General features: G+C 49.7%; 1 protein-coding gene and 1 pseudogene across 11 annotated transcripts in view; one reads left to right on the forward strand and one right to left on the reverse strand.

Annotated features, from left to right (window-relative positions):
• Nucleotides 1-24,380, forward strand: part of EPS15L1 (epidermal growth factor receptor pathway substrate 15 like 1) — a 125,695-nt gene that overhangs the window by 16,795 nt on the left and 84,520 nt on the right. For 9 of the 11 annotated variants that reach the window (XM_074384450.1, XM_039465664.2, XM_039465670.2 and 6 more), the window contains exons 2-6: nt 17,700-17,741; nt 17,938-18,027; nt 18,559-18,606; nt 22,210-22,305; nt 23,374-23,436. In XM_074384450.1, the coding sequence (XP_074240551.1) occupies nt 17,700-17,741; nt 17,938-18,027; nt 18,559-18,606; nt 22,210-22,305; nt 23,374-23,436 (339 nt within the window). Of the gene's footprint in view, nt 1-17,699; nt 17,742-17,937; nt 18,028-18,558; nt 18,607-22,209; nt 22,306-23,373; nt 23,437-24,380 lie in introns of those variants that run through there. The other 2 variants (XM_039465668.2, XM_074384451.1) reach the window with 2 other exon arrangements.
• Nucleotides 3,347-3,728, reverse strand: LOC120362671 (mitochondrial import inner membrane translocase subunit TIM14 pseudogene; annotated as a pseudogene).

The following is a 24,380-nucleotide window of genomic DNA, read 5'->3' on the forward strand; positions in this document are numbered from 1 at the left end:
AGATGGCTACCATATGTACCATAGTGTAGTCGACATTTGTTGAAATACTTTATTGCTTGGCAAAGGTCAGTTGGCAGGGCAGGCTCTAAGGACTGTGATTTTACATCTGCAACTCACATACTGATTCACAGCCTTGCCTGACTTCCCTCCCCACCCACTGCCATTCTTTGTAAATACAGCCTGCTTCCGTCTCAGGAATAATGCAATAGTAACCATGATAAGGGATGTAATAATGGCTTCCCAGTAGGCTCTTGCCTGTAATCCCAGCACTTTGGGAGGCCAAGGCGGGGTGGATCACCTGAGGGTGGGAGTTCAAGACCAGCCTGACCAACATGGAGAAACCCCGTCTCTACTATAATACAAAATTAGCCGGATGTGGTGGCGCATACCTGTAATCCCAGCTACTTGGAAGGCTGAAGCGGGAGAATGGCTTGAACCCAGTGGACAGAGGTTGCGGTGAGCCTAGATTGCGCCACTGTACCCCAGCCTGGGCAAAAGAGCGAAACTTCATCTCAAAAAAAAAAAAAAAAAAAAAAGGCTTCCCATTGCGGAGCGTATTTCATCTGCATATTCTCATTTAGGACTTGCCAGCATCCTCAGGCCAGGTGCTGTTTTATTCCCACTTTGCAGATGGGGACACCGAGGCTCAGAGAGGCTTGGTGGCTTGTTCTTACTGCTGCTTAGCTGCCGAGCTGTGTCTGCCTGCTCCCCCCTGCTGACCGCACCTCCCTGCACTCAGCCCACCACCTGCTTCCCTTAACACTCACCCACGCTCTTATTTACCGAAGGCCTGCTTCCAGGAGGGCACAGCGTAACCCCCCCACCCTCCAGGCATTAAGAATGTAGTGACACAGGCCAGTCATGACAGCAGCTTTTCCATCAAATCGACTTCAGGAAGTGTCCCTTGTCGAAGCTCTGGGAGCGTGGAGGCAGGAGAGACTTGTGTTAGTTGGGGGAGCCTAGGAGCGTCTTAGAGCAGGTGGTTGGCCATAGGGAATGCGGTCATGTATCGTATGACTACCATGGACTGCATGTATGACAGCAGTCCTGTCAGAGTCTACTGCTGTGTTTTTCCTGTGCCTTTTCTGTGTTTAGATATGTTTAGATACACAGCTACTTGGCATTGTGGTACAGTTGCCTGCAGTTTTCAGTACCACGCCATGCTGTCCAGGTTTGCAGCCTGGGAGTAACAGGCTAGACCACATAGCCCAGGTGTGGAGTGGGTGCTGCCATCCAGGTTTGTGTCAGTTCATTCCAGGATGCCCTCATGATGATGAAATCGCCTGACGATGCAACTCTCAGAACGAATCCAGGTGGTTAAACGATGCATGACTGCGTCTTGTGCCAGGATGAGGAGTGAAAGGTGCCCGGATGTTCAGTAGAGCTCTGCCAGCCGGGGGAAGGAGGCGAGGCTTGAGTGCGGTATGTGTGAGAGTGAGCGTATGTGGGTGAGCCTGAGTGGACGTGTGTGATTGTAAGAGTGTGTGTGTGTGTGTGTGTGTGTGTGTGTGTGTGTGAGAGAGAGAGAATGTATGTGGAGTGAAATCAGCCTGGCCAGGGAGGAGATGGCCAGGGAGCACTTTCAGGTCTGGGCCGAGGGCTTGGACCTTAGCCTCCATTGCATACCCCAAAGAGCCTTTTCTGAGCAGAGGAGTGGCTTCGTGCCTGGTGCTGTGGCGAAGTGGATGAAGGCAGGGTCATTGGCGCGGAGGCTGGGCTAGGCTCTGCAGAGGCATGTGTGGGGCAGGCAGGGTGGGGGTGGGGGATTCCAGGAGCCTTGAGCAGAAGCTGGCCCTCCCCTCAGGACAGAGATCCAGTCCTTGTCCTTGTCACCCCTGCCGTGCGTTTGTTCTTCTCTGTTGACACCTGTGCCAGCTCACTGGCTTTGATGCCTGACCAGACTGTGATGCTCCATGGTGATAGTGGCCATCTTTCTGCCACTGTGGGGTCCAGGAGCCTCGAAGGGTGCCTGGATGCCTGATGTTTAGAAGGGCCAGAAAAAGAACAGTGCGCCGGGAGGCTGACACTGCCACGTACAGCGATGAGGAGGAAGGTGGCGTGGCGCTGACTTGGACGGTGCAGGGGATCTCGGTGTCCTCGGCAGGGAGCCACCCCGAACCGTCAGAAACACCCTGGCAGGAGGTCAGACCCATCCTGACTGAGTCCCAGGCAGTGTGCTTGCCTAGGGGATGGTAGGTCAGGCCACAGAAGATAGCAGGGACATTGGAGCCCAGGAGTGGCTGATGCAGGGAAGGAATGTTGGGAAGGCCCGGGGTACACTTTGGAAAGTTGGGAGACTCTGGGAAGTGGGGCCTCTCGGGAGGCAGTGGGTGCTCCCACACTGCTGAGTCATTGATCTCCTCTTGGTACCCCCCCCTCCTGCCAGTCTCAGGTGACTGCTCTTCCACGTCTCTCCAGGGAGATCGCTCATGGGTCAGAGGAAGGAAACAGATGGAACAGAATGGTCTGTTCTGAGATGCCCAGGAGGGGCGATGTTCAGGGGACACAGGTCAGCAGCTGGGAGGGCTGCTCAGAAGCTACATCTGCTTTTGCTCTTAAGCAGCATTTTCAGGAGGAAGGGCTGGAATCTGCTCCCCTCTTGCCTGCGCCCCTGTCCAGTTCCATCCCTCGTGCCCTCTGTGTTGCTGCACAAGACCCTTGAGCCCTTTCCTACACACCTGCCCTTCCATCACTCTAGGACCCAGCTCCCCTGGTGTTTCCTCTGGTGGAGACTCCTCCTTCCCTCCCCATGGCAGGCCTGTCTCCTGGCACCGCTTTGGTGAGGGTGCCCCGCAGCCTTGCTTGACCGAGTCTTCTTGGACAGGCTCAGCTGTGGAAGGGGTGCCTCCCAGGTCTCCTGATGCCCTGGGTGTGTGTCTGCTGCAGGCTGTGGACTGACCCTCCATCCTGTCTCTTCTCTATAGCTCTTTTTTTTTTTTTTTTTTTAAACTGTAACTCTGAGGCATTTTATTATAAAAAGTTAATACTCATATACATAAAGTAATATGTACTTAAAATTCATGTTAGGCCGGGCGCGGTGGCTCAAGCCTGTAATCCCAGCACTTTGGGAGACCGAGGCGGGTGGATCACAAGGTCAAGAGATCGAGACCATCCTGGTCAACATGGTGAAACCCCGTCTCTACTAAAAATACAAAAAAAGTAGCTGGGCATGGTGGCATATGCCTGTAATCCAAGCTACTCAGGAGGCTGAGGCAGGAGAATTGCCTGAACCCAGGAGGCGGAGGTTGCGGTGAGCCGAGATCGCACCATTGCACTCCAGCCTGGGTAACAAGAGCGAAACTCCGTCTCAAAAAAAAAAAAAAAAAAAATTCATGATACATTTACTTCATTTTTTAGCTTGACCTTCTAGTAGATCTTTAGCTTCATTGATTTTGGCTGCTATATAAGGAGATCCTCCTTTGTCAGGATGATTTAAAAGCATAATTCGTCGATGAGCATCTCTTATTTTCCCTTTATTGGCAGTAGGGCTTACACCTAGTATTAATGCTGCTTCCAGTTTTGTCATTTTGGGTTCAAACCCACCTCTGTAATAGCCACCACTGAAGGCAGATTTTGGTAGACTTTGAAAACCTTGTTTTCCTTGAGGCTCCATATGCTTCATGGCTTGCAAAACATAACGGCCTGCAAATCCTGCAGCTGCAATGGTCAGTCCAACTGCTACCATTGTACTGGCCATGGCCTCCGCCGCGAGCCCGGCTCATTCCTGCGCAGAGGCCGCGGCCGCTGCCCGCACGCAGGGAGCAGAGCAACGCCCCCGCGACTGCACGCACAACCCTTCTCTATAGCTCTTGGCAGCTGTCTGTGTACTTCGTCACAGCTCCATGAGGCTGGGGGTGGGGAGGGTCCCGTTGTTCACCTCCACACCTGCACCAAGGCCAGCGCCCAGGGGAAGGCTCCATAGATGTGGCTGGAATGGCAATTAGATTTCTTTCTTTTTTTTTTTTTTTTTTTTTTTTTTGAGACGGAGTTTCGCTCTTGTTACCCAGGCTGGAGTGCAATGGCGCGATCTCGGCTCACTGCAACCTCCGCCTCCTGGGTTCAGGCAATTCTCCTGCCTCAGCCTCCGGAGTAGCTGGTATTACAGGCACGCGCCACCATGCCCAGCTAATTTTTTGCACCTTTAGTAGAGACGGGGTTTCACCATGTTGACCAGGATGGTCTCGATCTCTTGACCTCGTGATCCACCCGCCTCGGCCTCCCAAAGTGCTGGGATTACAGGCTTGAGCCACTGAGCCCGGCGCGGCAATTAGATTTCTATCTCTAATTGTAAATTAGTGCTCCCGGGGACATCCCAAGGAAACACATTCCTTGTTAGGGAACTGGCATGCCCCCCTTCTCCGGGGTGTCTGCACTGTGAGTGGCTGCAGTCCCCAGGCCTCTGCTGCTGGAGGACCATGGCAGTCTCTCTGATCACTTCCTTCCATCCCTGTTCCTGTCCCCGCCTCCTTGCCTTGGATTCCTGCCGTTTACATCTCACGTGCATATACACCCAGGTTGCTGGCCTGCAGGCACCCCCTCCCGGGCTCTGCTTGCCCTGGGGATGACATCGTCTTCTCACCACAGCATGCACAGACCCTGGCATCCCATGTGTGTGACCTTCCACCTGTCAGGGACTGTGCTGAATCATCCACAGCCCACCTATCTTCTCTGTGCTGGGGCCCACTTGGCCCAGCCCGGACTCCTGGCCCCAGGCCCTGAGTTCCCCTCACTGTGCCTACTGCTGCTATCATATCGTGCTGTCCCCTGTGCATAGTCCTGGGCTGACTTTGACCCACCTGCCCTTCCTGAAGCCCAGGACTCTATCTATCTATCTATCTATCTATCTATCTATCTATCTATTTATTTATTTATTTTTGAGATGGAGTTTTGCTCTTGTCACCCAGGCTGGAGTGCAGTGGTGCAATCTTGGCTCACTGCAACTTCTGCCTCCTGGATTCAAGCAGTTCTCCTTCCTCAGCCTCCCAAGTAGCTGCGATTACAGGTGCCCTTCACCACACTCAGCTAATTTTTTTTTTTTTTTGAGACAGAGTCTCCCTCTGTCACCCAAGCTGGAGTGCAATAGCATGATCTCGGCTCACTGCAACCTCCGCTTCCCAGGTTTGAGTGATTCTCCCTGCCTCAGCTTCCTGAGTAGCTGGGATTGTAGGTGCCTGCCACCATGCCTGGCTAATTTTTGTATTATTAGTAGAGACGGGGTTTCGCCATGTCAGCCAGGCTGATCTGAGACTCCTGACCTCAGGTGATCCACCCGCCTCGGCCTCCCAAAGGGCTGGGATTATAGGCGTGAGCCACCGCGCCGGACCTGAAGCCCAGGACTCTGTCCTACACACTTTCCTGTCCTCAGTGCTGCCTCTTGGCATGAATTCAGCATGTGTTGATTGAGTGAGCAAACGGATGAATCCCCAGGTCCAGAGAAGAAAGAGCTGGGGAATCCAAGGCTGGACTCTTTTTCAGGAGGTTTTATGTGAACGGTAGAGGGAGGTCAGTAGCTGGAGGTGGAAGGGAGATGGAGGGTCATTTCTGGGGAGGGGATACATTTTTACCTGGAGCCAGTAGAAGGAGGGCGATGAGGGGGATACCAGGAATCACAACAGCTGGCAATTGACAAGTCCCCAGGGGTGGGAGTGCTCACCCTCATTTCCAGATGCATATGCTGAGCACAGAGAGGCTGCTTACTCCGCCCCAGCGTTGCACAGCATTTCAGTAGCGGGACGGGACTCAAATCCACCTTTGTCTGGCCGCGCTGTTGACCTCACATGGGACAGTTTCTCTTAGAGAAGCAAGGTGGGATGGAGAGTAAAGAGAGCCAGGTGGAGATGGAGCCAGGCAGAGTCTCCTGGAGACCTTTGGGGCACAGCGGAGTCCTGCATCCTCCACAGGGCAGTGCGCTGTGGCAGGAAGCCTGCCGCAGGTGACCCTTTTTCTCCCTCAATTCCGTTTCTGGAATGGTGCTTGGTGGCTCACATCTGTAATCCCAGCACTTTGGGAGGTCAAAGCAGGAGGATTGCTTGAGGCTAGGAGTTCAAGGTCAGCCTGGGCAAAATAATGAAACTCCGCCTCCCCTATCTCTACAAAAAAATGACAAAACACTTAGCCACACATGGTGGCACATGCCTATAGTCCCAACTACTCAGGAGGCTGAGGCAGGAGGATCACTTAAGCGTAGGAGCTGGAGGCTACAGTGAGCTGTAATATGCCACTGCACTCCAACCTGGACAACAGAGCTGTCTCTCTTTTTCTGGAGATAGAATTTTGCTCTTGTTGCCCAGGCTGGAGTACAATGGTGCCATCCCAGCTCACTGCAATCTGTGTCTCCCTGGTTCAAGCGATTCTTCTGTAGTAGCTGGGATTACAGGCATATGCCATCACACCTGGCTAATTTTGTGTTTTTAATAGAGACAGGGTTTCTCCATGTTGGCCAGGCTGGTCTCAAACTCCTGACCTCAGGTGATCCACCCACCTGGGCCTCTCAAATGTGCTGGGATTACAGGTGTGAGCCACCCACTGTGCCTGGCCCAGAGATGTCTCTTTTTTTTTTTTTGAGACAGAGTTTCGCTCTTGTTACCCAGGCTGGAGTGCAATGGCGCGATCTCGGCTCACCGCAACCTCCGCCTCCTGGGTTCAGGCAATTCTCCTGCCTCAGCCTCCTGAGTAGCTGGGATTACAGGCATGCGCCACCATGCCCAGCTAATTTTTTGTATTTTTAGTAGAGATGGGGTTTCACCATGTTGACCAGGATGGTCTCGATCTCTTGACCTCGTGATCCACCCGCCTCGGCCTCCCAAAGTGCTGGGATTACAGGCTTGAGCCACCGCGCCCGGCGAGATGTCTCTTTAAAAAAAAAAGAAATTTTCAAACCTTGATTCTGCGCTCTGACGCCTTCCCGGTCCATGTCATTCACCTTGCTGCTTTGCTGTGTGTCTAAACTCTCCGGGGCGGTTCTCTTGGTTCCTGGTTCCTGTCCATGGCAGGGACTGCAGACCTTACCCCTGTGCCATGCTCCGCTGCAGGCCCCGAGTTCTGTCTGCTGTGGACGGAGGCCTTGAGCCCCAGGCATGTCTGTCTTCTGCTGGTCTCACAGGCAGTCATTTGGGTCCCCGGGGAGAATCTATGAAAATTCTTTGGATCCTGCTTTTCCTTGCACATATTTCGATTTCTCTCCAATTTACAAAGGCAGCTCGTGCTGACAAGGAACACCAGAGAACACAGGAAGCCACGAGGAAGCAAACTAGCTGACCCGTAGAAATCCTGGTGAGCGTGGCCCTATCCCGCCAGGTTCTGATGTTGGGGTGATAAGACGCTGTGTGCTTATAAGCTGTGTCACACCGTACCCGCTAGATCGCACCCTTCTCACTTAGCAAGCTGATGAAGTTTGTACCCCAGGCGTAAACATTCCGTTTGACCTGTTCAGCAGTTGATTGCAGCTTCACCAATTCTCTGCTGTTTCCAATGCTCTGAGTCTGCGTTTGTGCCCTCAAGAAGGGAAAACAGCGAACCCTCTTGCCCTTCCTGCCTTCCTGCATAACTTACCGTCTCCCAGGGGCAGACCTTGTAGCCATGGTAGGGCACGCTTGTGTGTGTTTTAAAGGAATGCCCGTTTTTATTGTTTGACAAAAGCAAGATCCTGTCTGTGACCAAGCTCTGTTAATTTGTCACTCTGAAACCGTACCCAGCTTGTGCCATTAGGGTGCTCGCCAAGGCAGAAGCACACCAAATGGCGGTCTTTAAACACATTAAAACCAACGGCTGGGCATGCTCACGCCTATAATCCCAGCACCGTGGGAGGCTAAGGTGGGAGAATCTTTTGAGCCCAGGACTTAGAGACTGGCCTGGGCAACAAAGCGAGATCCCGCCTCTGCAAAAAATAAGAAGAAGAAAATAATTAGCTGGATGTGGTGGCATGCACTTATAGTCCCAGCTACCTGGAAGGCTGAGGGAGGAGGATCCTTTGAGACCAGGAGGTCGAGGCTACAGTGAGCTATGATAGGACCATTGTACTCTAGCCTGGGTGACAGAGCAAGTCTCTGTCTCTGTCATAAAATAATAAAATAAATGTAGAGGGAAGGGTTTAATGAATTCCCATGTACCTACCGCCCATTTGCAACAGTTACCAACATTTTGCAGATTTTTTTTGCACCACACTTTGATCTTTTCCCCCACCTACATATATATTTTTAGTTCCTAGATTTTTTTTTTCTTTTGGGTGACATTTTGTTATGTTCTGCAGGCTGGAGTGCAGTAGCCATTCACAGGCTCAGTGAGCATAGCTCACTGCAGTCTGGAATTCCGTTACTCAAGTAGCTGGGACTACAGGGGTTTGCCACAATGCCTGGCTCCTGTTTTTGATTTTGTTTTGGGATGGAGTTTCACTCCTTTTGCCCAGGCTGGAGTTTCACTCCTTTTGCCCAGGCTGGAGTGTAATGGTGTGATCTTGGCTTACTGCAACCTCCGCCACCCGGGTTCAGGCAATTCTCCAGCCTCAGCCTCCTGAATAGCAGGGATTATAGACATGTACCATCACGCTCAGCTAATTTTTGTATTTTTAGTAGAGACAGGGTTTCCCCATTTTGGTCAGGCTGGTCTCGAACTCCTGACCTTGTGATTGGCCACCCTCAGCCTCCCAAAGTAGTGGGATTACAGGCGTGAGCCACCATGCCTGGCCTTGTTTTGTTTTTGAAACGGAATCCTGATCTGTTGCCAAGCTGGAGTGCAGTGGCATGATCTAAGATCACTGCAACCTCTGCTTCCCGAGTTCAAGCGTTTCCACTGCCTCAGCCTCCAGAGTAGCTGGGATTGCAGGTGTACACCACCAAGCCCGGCTAATAAATCTTAGAAATTATATTTCAGCTGGGCGCGGTGGCTCACACCTGTAATCCCAGCATTTTGGGAGGCCGAGGCGGGTGGATCACGAGGTCGAGAGATCGAGACCATCCTAGTCAATGTGGTGAAACCCCGTCTCTACTAAAAATACAAAAAATTAGCTGGGCATGGTGGTGCGTGCCTGTAATCCCAGCTACTCAGGAAGCTGAGGCAGGAGAATTGCCTGAACCCAGGAGGCGGAGGTTGCGGTGAGCCGAGATCGTGCCATTGTACTCCAGCCTGGGTAACAAGAGTGAAACTCCGTCTCAAAAAAAAAAAAAAAAAAAAGGAAATTGTGTTTCAGCTCGGCACGGTGGCTCACGCCTGTAATCCCAGCACTTTGGGAGGCCGAGGAGGGTGAATCACAAGGTCAGGAGTTCAAGACCAGCATGAGCAACATGGTGAAACCCCATCTCTACTAAAAATACAAAAGTTAGCCAGGCACAGTGGCAGGCACCTGTAAATCCTAGTTACTCAGGGGGCTGAGGCAGGAGAATTGCTTGAACCAGGGAGTGGAGGCTGCAGTGAGCTGAGATTGTGCCACTGCACTCCAGTCTGGGTGATGGAGTGAGACTCCATCTCAAAAAAAAAAGAAAGAAGTTATATTTCAACATGCACTTCTAACAGTTAAGACAGTTTTTTCTTTACATAACCACAAATGCCTTATCACACCTCACACAACTAATAATGACGCCTTTGGTGTTATCTGATACCAGTACCATATTCACATTTCCCTGGTCATCTGCAGACGTCATCTTGCATTTGGTTGTTAGGTCTCCTAAGTCTCTAAAGAAAAAAGGAAAGCTTCTCATTTTGATATTATTATAGACTCACATGCAGTCGTAAGAGAATCTGGCTGGGTGCAGTGGTTCACACCTGTAATTCCAGCCTGGGAGACAGAGCAAGACTCTGTCTCAGGAGAAAAAAAAAAAAAAGCAGAGAGTCTTTGTACCATTTATCCAGATTCCTCCAAAGTCACATTTGCGTAATGTTGGTACAGTATCTCATCCAGGATATTGATGATGATGATGACTGTGTTCAGGATCTGAAGGAAGGGTGATGGATTCTCTCTGGGGACCCAAATGACCACCTTGCCAGACCAGTACAAGTTAGACATGCCCTGGCTAGGTATGGTGGCTCACACCTGTAATCCCAGCACTGTGGGAGGCCGAGGTGGGTGGATCATCTGAGGTCAGGGGTTTGAAACCAGCCTGGCCAACATGGTGAAACCTTGCCTCTACTAAAAAAAAAAAATTAGCCAGGTGTGTTGGCACGTACCTGTAATCTCAGCTATTTGAGAAGCTTAAGCAAGAGTATCACTTGAGCCCAGGAGGTGAACGTTGCAGTGAGCTGAGATCATGCCACTGCACTCCAGCCTGGGCGACACAGCGAGACTCTGACTCAAAAAAAAAAAAGAAGATGGACATGCCTGGGACTCAGGGCCTCCGTCCAGCCCAGACAGAACTCAGGGCCTACCGTGGGGCACTGCACTGCAATAAGGCCTGCAGTCCCTGCCCTGGAGAGGAGCCAAGAAGCAATAGAACGACCCCTGAGAGTTCAGACATGATGCAAAGCAGCAAGGTGGATGACGTGGACCAGGGAGGGCATGAGGGCACAGTATCAAGGTTTGAAAGCTTTTTTTTTTGTTTTTCAAGAGGCAGCTCTGTTGCCCAGGCTGGAGTGCAGTAACACAATCATAGCTCACTGCAGTCTTGAACTCCTGGACTCAGGTGATCCTCCTGCCTCAGCCTCCTGAGTTCTGTTTGTTTTTTTTTTTTTTTTTTTTTGTAGAGATAGGGTGTTGTTGATAGCCAAATACAGAAAATGTCTCTTCTGTTGCCCTTTTATAGCCACACCCACTTGCTTCCCAGCCCATCTCTTCCTTATTCCTGGCAAGCACGGCTCTGTTGATTTCTTTCTATTTTTTTTTTTTTTTTTGAGACGGAGTTTCACTCTTGTTACCCAGGCTGGAGTGCAATGGCGTGATCTCGGCTCACCGCAACCTCCGCCTCCTGGGTTCAGGCAATTCTCCTGCCTCAGCCTCCTGAGTAGCTGGGATTACAGGCACGCGCCACCATGCCCAGCTAATTTTTTGTATCTTTAGTAGAGACGGGGTTTCACCATGTTGACCAGGATGGTCTCGATCTCTTGACCTCGTGATCTACCCACCTCAGCCTCCCAAAGTGCTGGGATTACAGGCTTGAGCCACCACGCCCGGCCGATTTCTTTCTATTTTTTATTTTTTTTGAGGCAGAGTTTCACTCTTGTTGCCCAGGCTGGAGTGTAATGGTGTGATCTTGGCTCACTGCAACCTCTTCCTCCTGAGTTCAAGTGATTCTCCTGCCTCAGCCTGCCGAGTAGCTGGGATTAGAGGCATGTGCCTCAGTGCTGGCTAATTTTTTGTATTTTTTGCAGAGATGGGGTTTCACCATGTTGGTCAGGCTGGTCTGAAACTCCCAACCTCAGGTGATCCACCTGCCTCATCCTCCCAAAGTGTTGGGATTACAGGCATGAGCCACCGCGCCTGGCTACTCTGTTCATTTCTACGATTTTATCATTTTAGCGATGTTATCTAATGGAATTGTTCAGTATGTAACCTTTGAGGTTTGGCTTTCTTCACTCAGCATCATTCTGTGGAGATCCATCCAGGTTATTGCATGCGTGTATCAGCAGTTCGTTCCTTTTCATTGCTGAGTAGTATTCCATGGTGTGCTTGGCCCATGAGTTGTTGAACCACTCAGTTATTGGAGGACATCTGGGGTATTACCAGTTTGGAGCAGTGACAGATAAAGCTGCGGCCAACACTGCATACAGGATGTAGTATGAACATCACTCTTCATTTCTCTCGGGTAAATGCCCAGGACAGTTGCTGCTGGGTCAGATGGTAGTTTTGTGTTTAGTTTAGTGGTTTGTTTTCGTTTTTGTTTTTAAACTGCCAGTCTGTTTCCAGAGTCGTTATACCTTTTTACCTTCCCACCAGCAGCGTGTGGGTGGCCCAGTTTCTCTGCATCCTCACCAGCATTTGATGTTGTCACTATTTGTTGTTTTAGCCACTCTGGTAGGCGTGTAGTAGCATCTCACTGTGGTTTTAATTTGCATTTTCCTGTTGGCTAATGATGTTGAACCTATTTTCGTATGTTTATTTGTCATCTGCTATATTTCCTCTTTGTTAAAATGTCTTTTTGGCTTCAGATCTTTTGCCCATGTTCTTTTCCCTTTTTTTTTTTTTTTTTTTTTGAGATGGAGTTTCGCTCTTGTTACCCAGGCTGGAGTGCAATGGCGCGATCTTGGCTCACCGCAACCTCCGCCTCCTGGGCTCAGGCAATTCTCCTGCCTCAGCCTCCTGAGTAGCTCGGATTACAGGCACGCGCCACCATGCCCAGCTCATTTTTTGTATTTTTAGTAGAGACGGGGTTTCACCATGTTGACCAGGATGGTCTCGATCTCTCGACCTCGTGATCCACCCGCCTCGGCCTCCCAAAGTGCTGGGATTACAGGCTTGAGCCACCGCGCCCGGCCCTCTCTTCGCTAATTTTTAATTGAGATGTCTTTTCCCTTTTGATTTGGAAAAGCTCTCTTTCTCACTTGCCAAGTATTCTCCTTCTCTTGCTAACATTTACCTTAGCTCTGGTGTAGAAACCTCTGATGGGGCAGTTGGAGAGAGCTATGCGTCCAGTCCAGGAAGGTTAGACACGTCCCAGTGTTTCCTTGATGCCTTTTGAATGCTATTGAGTCAAGTCCCAGTTCTGCCACGTGCTTGCCACATGACTGAGCCAGGTTACCTCTCCCACAGAATGTGGGCTGGGCTGCCAGGAGGGCCGGACACACGGCGGGTGATGGTTGTGCAAGGCCCATGGGGGCCTCTACGGGGAAGGCAGAAATGCAAGGATTATCAAGCAATGTACTCTGGGTAACGTTTTTGCATCCGTGTATTTTTCTAAGTAGGAACTCAGACTGAGATGTGTTTCAGTGTTACGTGCCTAACTTCCTGCAAAACTTGGCAGTGACGTTGAAAAACACAGCCATTATGGGGTCTCAGCTTTCCCGGGGAGATGGCAGTCCATCAGAAACACTGGCTTTCAAGTTCATTTATATACTCAAATTGAGTGTTGCCTTTGACCACTCCTGTTTAATGACATGCACCATCACGCCATCATGGATGTGCGTTTCCCCAGGCCAGCATGTGTGTGAGGCTGTCCTGTGGCCCAGTGCCCAGCTCTGTGACACCTGGGCTTTCGTTGCAGGGTGCACAATAGGTGAGGGTCTGACTCCAGGGCCACCCATCTGGGCTGCTTCGTGGACTACTGCTCATTGGCTGTTGTGGTCCTGGGCAGAGCAAACTCGGTTTCCCCACCTGGCAACTGGGACTAGTAACTGTATGCCCTTCGGCGTTGTTGGGAGGGTAAGAGGAACTGGATATGAAACGAGGGATTGTAGGAGCTTCTCTGAACATTTTAATGAATTGTGAAAATGGTTTGCTTTCCAAAAGTCACTTTGAAACGAGGCTGATGACCATTGCTTTGTTGTGCGTAAGAGTTCGTACTTTGCTGGCAGAGTGAGAGTTGATGCAGGAGGCAGCCAGGCGTGAAGACGCAGGAGGCGTCCTGGCCTTGGCTGTGTGCAGGGATCAGAGTTGGGTGGACTCTGCTCAGGAGTCCTTAGAACACAGTCCTGAGACAGTTTCTCCTCCGGGTGGTTCTGCTGGGTTTCTCCATCGCAGCTGCTGTTGTCCCGGTTACAATCGCAGGCACTGTGTGAATTGTGGTGTTTTAAAGCCTTCACTGTAGGAGGATGTGAACTTGTCCTTTTCCACTTGCCCCTCTCCCTGTCATCCTACTTGTAAATTGTTTCTGGGCTGAAGGGTAAGTCAGGAGGCCACAGGAGCTTTGCCTGATGTCTCTTAGCATTTTAAGACAGGAAGAACAACTGAAAGACCGAGCTGAAAGCTACATTGAACCTCATCAATAATTAAGACATTGCAGAGGCGAAGATGGCGTCTTAGCACAGTGGGCTGGGGAAGGAGAACACCATTGGGTCAGCTCCGTCGCACTTCCTTCCAATCCTGCAGCCATCCTGGTGCCACCTGCAGCCTCAGTCTGCAGGCCTGGTTCCCCTTTCTGCCTTTGCCGTGGGCTTGGCCCCACGCTGACTTTGGGGGCAGACATGGGTGGGCAGCTCCAGCGGCTGCTATCAGCACACAGAGGGCTCTTTCCCAGTAGCTGTGAGTCTTCCTTTTGGGGGCCACGAGGTCTCTGCACAGGGGCTAGTGACAGACTGCCCGGGGCTGGGGATTCGTGTCATTAGCAACATGCATCTTCAGCTCTGTCACAATGACATATCAGGGTAGCGTGCAGGTGCGACTCCACCATTCCCAGGAGGAAGCCTGGCATAAAAGGAAGTGGCAGTTGGGGCCTGGTGTTTTCCCTTCTTTCTTCCCCTTCTGCTTTTGCAGTACCTGACATACGTGGCACTAGATGGAAACCTCTGGCCACTGTCATTGCTCTAGGTTACCCAAATGGACTCCTGTAGTGATGAGCAGTGGTTGGACCCTCAGTACCCCCTCAGCTTTAGGTTTTTTGAGAGTGGCATCTGGTGGTCATCAGGTATTTGAGCCGTCTTTACGGATGGGCCCTTAGCAGGGATGGGCAGAGGTTGGAGCTCTGGGCTGTCTTCAGTGACTCTTCTGGATTAGTCCAGGCCTTGTTTCTCTTGGTTGTGGATCTTGTTGCTCAGTAGCTCCTGGGTAGTTGGAGCAGATATTTAATAACCCTGCATGCCTCAAGGACTGATGAACTCTTTTTTTCCCACTGGAATCACAGTAGCTTGGAAACTTTTTTCCCTTGCTTCTCATAAGATGCCTCATGCCCATAATCCAAGCACTTTGGGAGGCCACAGCAGGCACATCACCTGAGGTCAGGAGTTCGAGACCAGCCTGGCCAACATGGTGAAACCCCACTTCTACTAAAAATACAAAAATTAGCTGGGCATGGTGATGTGTGCCTATAGTCCCAGCTACTGGGGAGGCTGAGGCCGGAGAATCACTTGAATCCAGGAGGCAGAAGTTGCAATGAGCTGAGATTGTGCCACTATACTACAACCTGGGCGACAGAGCAAGACCTTGTCTTAAAAAAACACAAAAATTTGACTGGAAATATACTTCAGTCAGATCTGAACCTCTCTGATCTTTGGCAGGAAGGGCACCTTTGTCATCTAAAGTGAGGGCCTCTGGAGTCTGTGAACCCATGGCAGGTGATGTGCTGTTTGCTTCCTGGACCCGACCAGTGTCACCTTTACTGACAGGTGACAAACAGCCTGCCTGCCTTGGCCTCCTTTCTGTGGGTCTTCTTCCTCTGGGGACACATATTTTGGAAACAAGCTGGAGTCTGAACCCAAGAGGTGACACAGGTGTGATCGCTGGACACTGTCATCTAACGAGGTTGTCAGAAGCTAAGCTTGACGGCCACTCCAGGTCCTTCCGGTACCACTCCCCTGGGGACGGTGTCAAGGCCTCCAGGCATGAGGAGGGCAGCCAGTCGGAGGCTGCTGTTGTTATACACTTAACCTCCTAAGTCTTTTTTGTGGCGTTTCTGTTTTAAAATAATGGCTCTTAAATCTCTGGGTCTTCTTGCTTTTTCAAGTTATTCTAGTTTTCTTTCTGCCTTTTCAGCGTTTCCCCCTTTCTTTTCCTCTTTTTGTTTTGACTTTCTCCTCTCCCCTTGCAGATCTTTATGCTATTTTCCTTCTATTTTCATTTTGTCGTGGTATTTTTCTCTGTACTTTCACTTCTTCTTTTTTTTTGTTTTTGAGATGGAGCCTTGCACTGTTGCCCAGGCTGGAGTGCAGTGGCGCAATCTCGGCTTGCTGCAACCTCTGCGCTCCTGGATTCACACAGTTCTCCTGTCTCTGCTTCCCGAATAGCTGGGATTACAGGCGCCCACCGCCACACCTGGCTAACTTTTAATATTTTTAATAGAGACGGGGTTTCACCATGTTGACCAGCGTGGTCTCAATCTCTTGACCTCGTGATCCACCCGCCTTGGCATCCCAAAGTGTTGGGATTACAGGCGTGAGCCACCGCGCCCGGCCTAGTATTTTTAGTAGAGAAGGGGTTTCACTATGTTGGCTACACTGGTCTCGAGCTCCTGACCTCATGATTCGCCCACCTCAGCTTCCCGAAGTGCTAGGATTATAAGTTTCACTTCTTTATACATTCATAGGTGTTGGTGTCCCCCAGAGAAGCTGACCGTAACTCGGGCATTATTATTTTATTTTTTTCTTTTTCTTTTTGAGATGGAGTCTCGCTCTTGTTACCCAGGCTGGAGTGCAGTGGCGTGATCTTGGCTCACTGCAACCTTTGCTTCCCAGGTTCAAGCAATTCTTCTGCCTCAGCCTCCTGAGTAGCTGGGATTACAGGCGCTCACCACCACGCCCAGCTAATCTTTGAATTTGTTGTAAAGCTAGGATCTCACTCTGTCATGTTAGCCAAGCTGGTCTCAAACTCCTGACCTCAGGTGATCTGCCTGCCTCAGCCTTCCAAAGTGCTGGGATTACAGGCGTGAGCCACCAGGCTGGCCAGGGCATTATTTTTAACTTGAAACGACCCTTTGTATTACAACAATATGGAATTGGTGGGTGCATATTGGTTCAAATCCAAAGACCATAACTGGAAGGTACCTGCTTCCCCCTGTTTGTATTCATTGTGAGAAACCATACAGCAGCAGTCTGAGAATTTGTTGGATAAACTGTAATCCTGCCCCCCAGATGGTCCTCTTTTCCCTGTGCAGTTATATTCTCTTCAGCTGTTTTCTACATCAGTTCTGTATAATTAGGTGTCAGTGTGCATTCTTCACTTTTATCTCTTATTACATCAGCGGCAGGCTTGTGTGCTGCTTTTTTTTACCTCACTCAGTAAAACATCAACAGGCATACACTTTTACAACCAGCATTTCGGGGGCTGCCTAATTCCCCACTGTGGCACACTCCCCTGGGTGCCCCTCCTCTCCCCTGGGAGATGTCTGGCTGAGGCCAGGACACGATAGGAAGTGTCTGGACTGGGCTGCCTGCCAGGCTGGATGCAGGTGTGGTCTCTGGTGGCCCAGATTAGTTGTGTGACCCTAGATAAGGAAGTGACCTCTGAACAGCAATGTCTTGGGGTTCTGAGGGGTCGGGAAGTGGAATATCTTTAGCGCCAAGCCGAGGACACTACACTTCCTTCCTGCCATGGTGGGAGCGTCACTAGCCAGCACTCTCTGGGTGGGGGCTGGTCAGTGCGCATCTACGAGCACTCAGGTAGCTGGAGGAGGATGGATAGGGTGGGTGAGAACCAGACCCAGGGCAGGGAAACCAGTCAAAAGCTTGCGTGGCTGGTGATTCATCATGACGCCTTAGAAACTCCTCTTCTGATTCTGGAGCCATGTGCTCGCTTTGGCAGCACATATACTGATTCTGGAGCCAGAGAACAATCTCAGAGGATAGAGTATCTTTTCCCACTGAGCTCTCCAGGAGCTGAAATCTTTTTGCTCATTGAATGGAAATTAACACTGGACTGCTGCTGCTGTTTCCGGAGTGACTGTATTGTTTGCCTAGAATTAGGATTTATTAAAGAACATTAAGTTTACTTTTTCTAAACTGGGTAAGCATAATAACATCTGTGTCTGAAGATAAACAGAATTCTGTGTTCAGAGGATGTTTGAAGTGCATGCATTTTGACTCTTACCATCATCATATATTTTGGTCATGACAAAATTGAGGGGGCAACCTTTTTTTTCCACCAAGGGGGTGTGTTCACCTTTGACCAGTATCTATGGTTTCGTTTACAGATTCCCACTGGAAATTCGTTGTATGAATCTTATTACAAGCAGGTGAGTTTAGCCGCTATCTTTTCAGATGGAACTAGAGCGTGCCTGACCTGAAAGCACAGTACAGAATAGAAGCCCAGCTGAGCGGCCTTTTGTCCCTTTCTGTTCACTGTCAGCGGACAGTCAGCGTGGCGGGTGCCGCTTCACCTGCTGCTGCATTTGCTGAAAAGTTATCTCACCTCTTGCTCTCCCATCTCAGGTTGATCCGGCATACACAGGGAGGGTGGGGGCGAGTGAAGCTGCGCTTTTTCTAAAGAAGTCTGGCCTCTCGGACATTACCCTTGGGAAGGTATGTGAAGATGAATATTGATTTCTCTTCTGTGGCCGCCCTCACAGCTCCCCGCTGCAGGTCTGGGCCAGCCTGTGTGGGCCCCCTTCCTTGGGGCTGTGCCTCCTGGGGAGTTGGCTTGGTCACTGCAGACCTTTCAGGCTGCAGCTGGTGGATCTAGATGTCCAGGTGGCAGCCTCCACTACTACTTCGATAGCAGACAAGAGACCTGAGGACTTTTGGGGTCTTGATAGCTTGTGGGCTTTTGTTGGTGGAAGAAGTTTGTCATAAACACCTTTGGCTTGGGAGGTGAGTGCACCTGGATGTTCTCCAGGCCCTACAACCAAGCGGCTGTGCGCCCCTGGGCAGGTAGATCATTCACCTGCTCTGAATTGGCCTCTTCATCTGCAGGGCAACCTGGGGACAGTCTCTCCTGTCCCACAAGACCGTTGGTTTGCAGGGCTAGTGGTGTGGTGGTGGCGGCACTGGTTTTTGTTAGCTCGTGGACAGTGATCAGCAGTCATGCTTATGAGCGTTTTTCTGTTTCCACAGATATGGGACTTGGCCGACCCAGAAGGTAAAGGGTTCTTGGACAAACAGGTATATATACATGTACACAGAGCAAGTGGAGGGGCTCAGCAGAGCCCCCAAGCTGGGCGACCTCCTCGCCTCCTTCCACGTTCCTCCACTGTCAAGTATTACTAGGCGTGAACACAGTTGTCAGATGGGAAGTTTTCATTTTGAAATAAAGGTCTTTAAAACACTCGGAGCCATCTTTCATGGCTAGCATATTTTTTAATGTTTTGTATCCTTACATGTGATTAAAGTGTTGTCCAGACTTTTTATTTGAAATAATCTTAATCTCTTGTGGAAGTTGTACAAATAGCTTAGAGGGTTCCTGTGTATCTTTTGCCAGCTGTCCCTGGTGATGGCATCTTACATAACCACAGCATAGTGATCAGAGCCACAAAGTAACATTGGTGGGTTTTTTTTGTTTTTTTTTTTGTTTTTTTTTTTGAGATGAAGTCTCACTCTGTCACCCAGGCACAATCTCAGCTCACTGCAACCTCCACCTGCCGGGGTCAAGTGTTTCTCCTGCCTCAGTCTCTGGAGTAGCTGGGATTACAGGCAAGCATCATCATGCCTGGCTAATTTTTGCATTTTTAATAGAGATGGGTTTTCATCATATTGGCCAGGCTGGTCTCCAACTCCTGACCTCGGGTGATGTGCCCGCCTCAGCCTCCCAAAGTGCTGGGATTACGGGCATGAGCCACTGTGCATTAATAACTGGTGTTATTAATGTAACAAAGTTGACTGGTGTAACTTTGACTAAAGGCCTTAATAAGAGGTTTTTTGGTTTTTGTTTTTTTTAGACAGAGTTTCACTTTTGCCCCAGCTGGAGTGCAGTGGCATGATCTCAGCTCACTGTAACCTCTGCCCCGTGGATTTACAAGATTCTCATGCCTCAGCCTCCAGAGTGAAAACTCCATCTGAAAAAAAAAAAAAAATCTGAAATCTGAAACTCTTCTGAGCCCAAGCATTTGGGATGAGGGATACACAGCCTGTACTGATAAGTGATTTTAAGTGGTTGTAGATGGCCATTTTGTTAGAAGGGATCTTGTTTTTGCTGTGCCATGGCTTATGATCCAGTCTGTCAGTAAGGCCCCTTCACTTGAACCTCCCTTCTTTGAGGTTCATGGTGCCCGTCTGCGTTGTTTTTTGTTTTGTTTTGTTTTATTTTTTGAGCCTTGCTCTGTTTCCCCGGCTGGAGTGCATTGGTACAATCACAGCTTACTGCAGCTCTGACCTTCTGGGCTCAGGTGATCCTCTGCCTCAGCCTCCCGTGTACCTGGGACCACAGGCACGCACTGCCATACCTGGCTAATGTATTAGTTTATGTAGAGACAAGGTCTCACTGTGTTGGCCAGGTTGGTCCTGTGCTCAAGCAGTCCTCACATCTTGACCTCCCTAAGTGCTGGGATTACAGGTGTGAGCCACCGCACTCAGCCTCATGTGTTAAAGATTCTGAGAATTCCTATGTAAAAGAAATTTGACTTTATTTAATACAGTTCCCCTAAACTTACTTAATCCCATTTTCTTTTCTTTCTTCTTTTTTTTCAAATAGAAGTTGAGAGATCTTCGGAGAGAATTTTTTTTCTTTACTATTTATTAAATTTTCTCTATTCTCAGACTTCGCAGGGATGAAAGGTCCCCTTTTCTCAACATCCCTGTGTCATCCTCTGCACTCTGCAAGGGCTTTTGAGGACAGCAGGCTGAGAAAGGCCGGTCCTAGTGCTTATCTGTTGGAAGACCCATTTAAAACTGCGAACAGTATTTATAGCTTTAAAGCTATCCATGTTCTTAGGCCAGTTAATCAATTAAAAAAAAACAAAAACAACTAGGTGGTGCCTTGCAAGTCCACTGAGCCTGTGTGTGGTGGGTCCTGTGTTAGGAGGGGAGGCCCCTGACAGCCTGGTTCAGCTTCTTCTGGTGTCGGGGGAGGAGTCCATGTCAGGCTGCTGGGAGTGGGCGGAGGATGCCTTGTTCGGCAAGGCCGAGGGAATCGTGGGGAACCACAGAGACAGATTTCTCACCAACCGTGTGTATTTCAGACTGCTTTTTGAAAAATTCAACACATAGCTAGGTGCAGTGGCTCATACCGGTAATCCCTAGCTACTCAGGAAGTTAGGGCAGGAGGACAGGAATTTGAGACCAGCCGGGGCAACATAGTAAGATCTCACTTCTAAATAAATAAATACAAACTTAGCTAGACACAGTGGTGCACACCTGTGGTCCCAGCTACTCAGGAGGCTGGGGCAGGTGGATCGCTTGAGCCCAGGAGTTTGAGGCTGCAGTGAACTGTGATTGTGTCACCGCACTCTGGGTGACAGCGTGAGACCCCATCTCCGAAAAAAACAAAAATTCGGCACATATTTGGTCCATCATTTGTCCATATTAACTTTGCTGCTTTATACAATCTAACCTTTCCTAAATGTCGGGAGCTTATAATTTTTGGGAAATACATGCATCTGAATTTTTTTTTTTTTTTTTTTTTTGAGACGGAGTTTCACTCTTGTTACCCAGGCTGGAGTGCAATGGCGCGACCTTGGCTCACCGCAACCTCTGCCTCCTGGGTTCAAGCAATTCTCCTGCCTCAGCCTCCTGAGTAGCTGGGATTACAGGCACGCGCCACCATGCCCAGCTAATTTTTTGTATTTTTAGTAGAGACGGGGTTTCACCGTCTCTATTGATGACCAGGACGGTCTCAATCTCTTGACCTCGTGATCCACCCGCCTCAGCCTCCCAAAGTGCTGGGATTACAGGCTTGAGCCACCGCGCCCGGCCACATCTGAAATTTTACAGAGTTCCAGATGCGGTAGAATAAGTCCATCTTAGTTAATTAATTAATTAATTTTGAGATGGAGTTTCGCTCTTTCACCCAGGCTGGAGTGAAGTGGCGTGATCTTGGCTCACTGAAACCTCTGCCCCCTGAGTTCAAATGATTCTCCTGCCTCAGCCTCCCAAATAGCTGGGATTTCAGGCACCTGTCACCACACCTGGCTGATTTTTGTATTTTTAGTAGAGACGGGGTTTCGCCATGTTGGCCAGGCTGGTCTCGAACTCCTGACCTCAGGTGATCTACCTGCCTTGGCCTCCCAAAGTGCTATGACTACAGACATGAGCAGCCACGTCCAGCCGGATAAGTTCGTTTTAGTGTATTCATTTAAGCGATGTCCCTGAGGTGAGTACAGTTTAGCGTAATGTTCCAGGGAGTTTTTGCATAGACAGTCTTTTTTTTTTTTTGTCTCACTCTTGCCACCCAGGCTGGAGTAGAGTGGTGCAATCTCGGCTTATTACAACCTTTACCTCCTGGGTTCAAGTGATTCTCTTGCCTCAGCTTCCTGAGTAGCTGGGATTATAAGCATGCAGCGCCACGCCTGGCTAATTTTTGTATTTTTAGTAGAGATGGGAGTTTCACCACGTTGGCCAGGCTGGTCTCGAACTCCTGATCTCAGGCAATCCACCTGGCTCGGCCTCCCAAAGTGCTGGGATTATAGGCGTGAGCCAGCATGCCCGGCGGCATGGACAGTCTTCATTGTTAAAGTGGACGCCTTCTTTCCTGAAGCCTGCTGTTAGAGACAGCTCCCCCTACCCTCACTGGTGATAATGCTCTTCACTCCTTCCCTTTCTTTGGTCTTACAGGGTTTCTATGTTGCACTGAGACTGGTGGCCTGTGCACAGAGTGGCCATGAAGTGACCTTGAGCAATCTGAATTTGAGTATGCCGCCGCCTAAATTCGTGAGTGTCCAAGCCCTTCAAGTTCACATTCTTCTAATACCACATGCGTGTGCGTGTGTATGTGCATGTGTGTACATGCACGTGTATCTCCATGTTTTCTCTAGCCTTCCTTTTTTATTGTGGTGAAATCCACATAATAGAAAATCAGTCATTTTTTTTTTTTTTTTTTTTTTATGAGAGGGAGTTTCGCTCTTGTTACCCAGGCTGGAGTGCAATGGCGCGATCTCGGCTCACCGCAACCTCCGCCTCCTGGGTTCAGGCAATTCTCCTGCCTCAGCCTCCTGAGTAGCTGGGATTACAGGCACGCGCTACCATGCCCAGCTAATTTTTTGTATTTTTGGTAGAGACGGGGTTTCACCATGTTGACCAGGATGGTCTCGATCTCTTGACCTCGTGATCCACCCGCCTCGGCCTCCCAAAGTGCTGGGATTACAGGCTTGAGCCACCGCGCCCGGCCGGAAAATCAGTCATTTTAAAGTGAACTATTCAGAGGCATTTAGTACATTTACAGTGTCGTGTAGTCACTACCTCCGTCTGGTCCCTTAAGGGGACCCCACCCACATTCAGTAATCACTCCTTGTCTCCCCGCTTCCAGTCGCTGGCAGCCGTTAATCTGATTTCTGTCAACGGATTTCCCTGTTGTGGACATTGCATATCAGTGGAATTCTATAACATGGTCTTTCGTGTGTGGCCTCTCTCAGCTTCGTGTTTTCAGGGTTCATCCGTGTCTTAGCATGGATCAGTGCTTCTGTACTTCATTGTGTGGATGGACCACACTTTATCCATTCATCTCTATGGACGTGTGGGTTATTGCCACCCTGTTGACTATTGTGAGTAGTGCTGCTACAAGCATGCATGGACAAGGATTTGTTTGAACACTCGCTTTTAATTCTTCTGAGTGAATACCTCGGAGTGGAATTGCTGGGTCATGTGGTGATTCTGTGTTTAACTTTTTGAAGTCTTTACTTTTTTGAAAGCACTTTGAAACGTGTATCCTTTTCAGCAAACCCACCCTCCTATGATTTAATTCTGTGCCAGCCACAAAGGAATGTTTCTGTCTCTTCTCAGCACGACACCAGCAGCCCTCTGATGGTCACGCCGCCCTCTGCAGAGGCTCACTGGGCTGTGAGGGTAAGTGAACGGGGACAGCTCCTTGGCTGTCCTTCAGGTAGAATTCTTCCAGCAGTTGTTCTGGAATTGCTCTAGCCATGTTGTTGAGAACATTTTATAGGATGATTGTGTCAGCTCTTCTGTCTCCATCTGAGTGGCCGCAGTGCTTGGATGCAAACCTCTTCAGATGAACACGTTTTACAAAGGCTGTGGCCCTTCACTGTAATTGGGAGTTGCATACCGGGACAGCTAGCTAAGTGTCAGGAGTTGGATTCTTAAAAGGCTGCAGTTTCAATCTTGCGTCTTTAGGTCCCGTTCTGTGGTTTTTGCTGCTTGTGTTGCTTATTCAGAATAGAAGAGGAAACGGTGAGAGCTTGCAAGCACGTGGACCCCCAAATGTGTTCCTTGCTTTCTCGCTTTTTTCCAGCCACTTTGCATGCTACTGTTCTTTCCTCCCTGACGTTCTGATTGCTTTCTGAAAAGCTTCCCTCAGCACTGGAAGTGTTATTTTTAAAACAGAGGATGTTGTGGCTGGAAAGATGTGCTACTGCTTCCAGAAAGAAGAAAAAAAAAGCGAGGGCTGGCTTCTAAGTAGAGAATTCTTTCTAAAGGAGTGAGGGTGGTTCCCGCAGATAACACGAGGCCTTCTCACCTTCGCTTCACTTTTAGACTGCCGCATTTCCTCATGTGCTTGTGGCTCCAATCCTGATATCAGTAACACTCTTAGTATCAAATAAAGGCAGACCTACCCTCCTGCCCCAAACACTTTCATCCTGTGCTTACACCGTTGGTTGGTTTCCTTCTTGGAGAGGTTCAGGGCTGGGTGGGGGCATCTGTGCAGGGAGAAGACATGAAGACGTGTCATGTGGCCAAGGAGTCATGCAGCCACCTCTGTCATCGAGCACTTTGCCAGTGGCGATCATGGTGGTAAAGGGTTTCTCCCTGTAACCCAGCACATTGTGCGG

The sequence above is a fragment of the Saimiri boliviensis genome, chromosome 14 (genome assembly GCF_048565385.1).
Source record: "Saimiri boliviensis isolate mSaiBol1 chromosome 14, mSaiBol1.pri, whole genome shotgun sequence".
NCBI lineage: Eukaryota > Metazoa > Chordata > Mammalia > Primates > Cebidae > Saimiri > Saimiri boliviensis.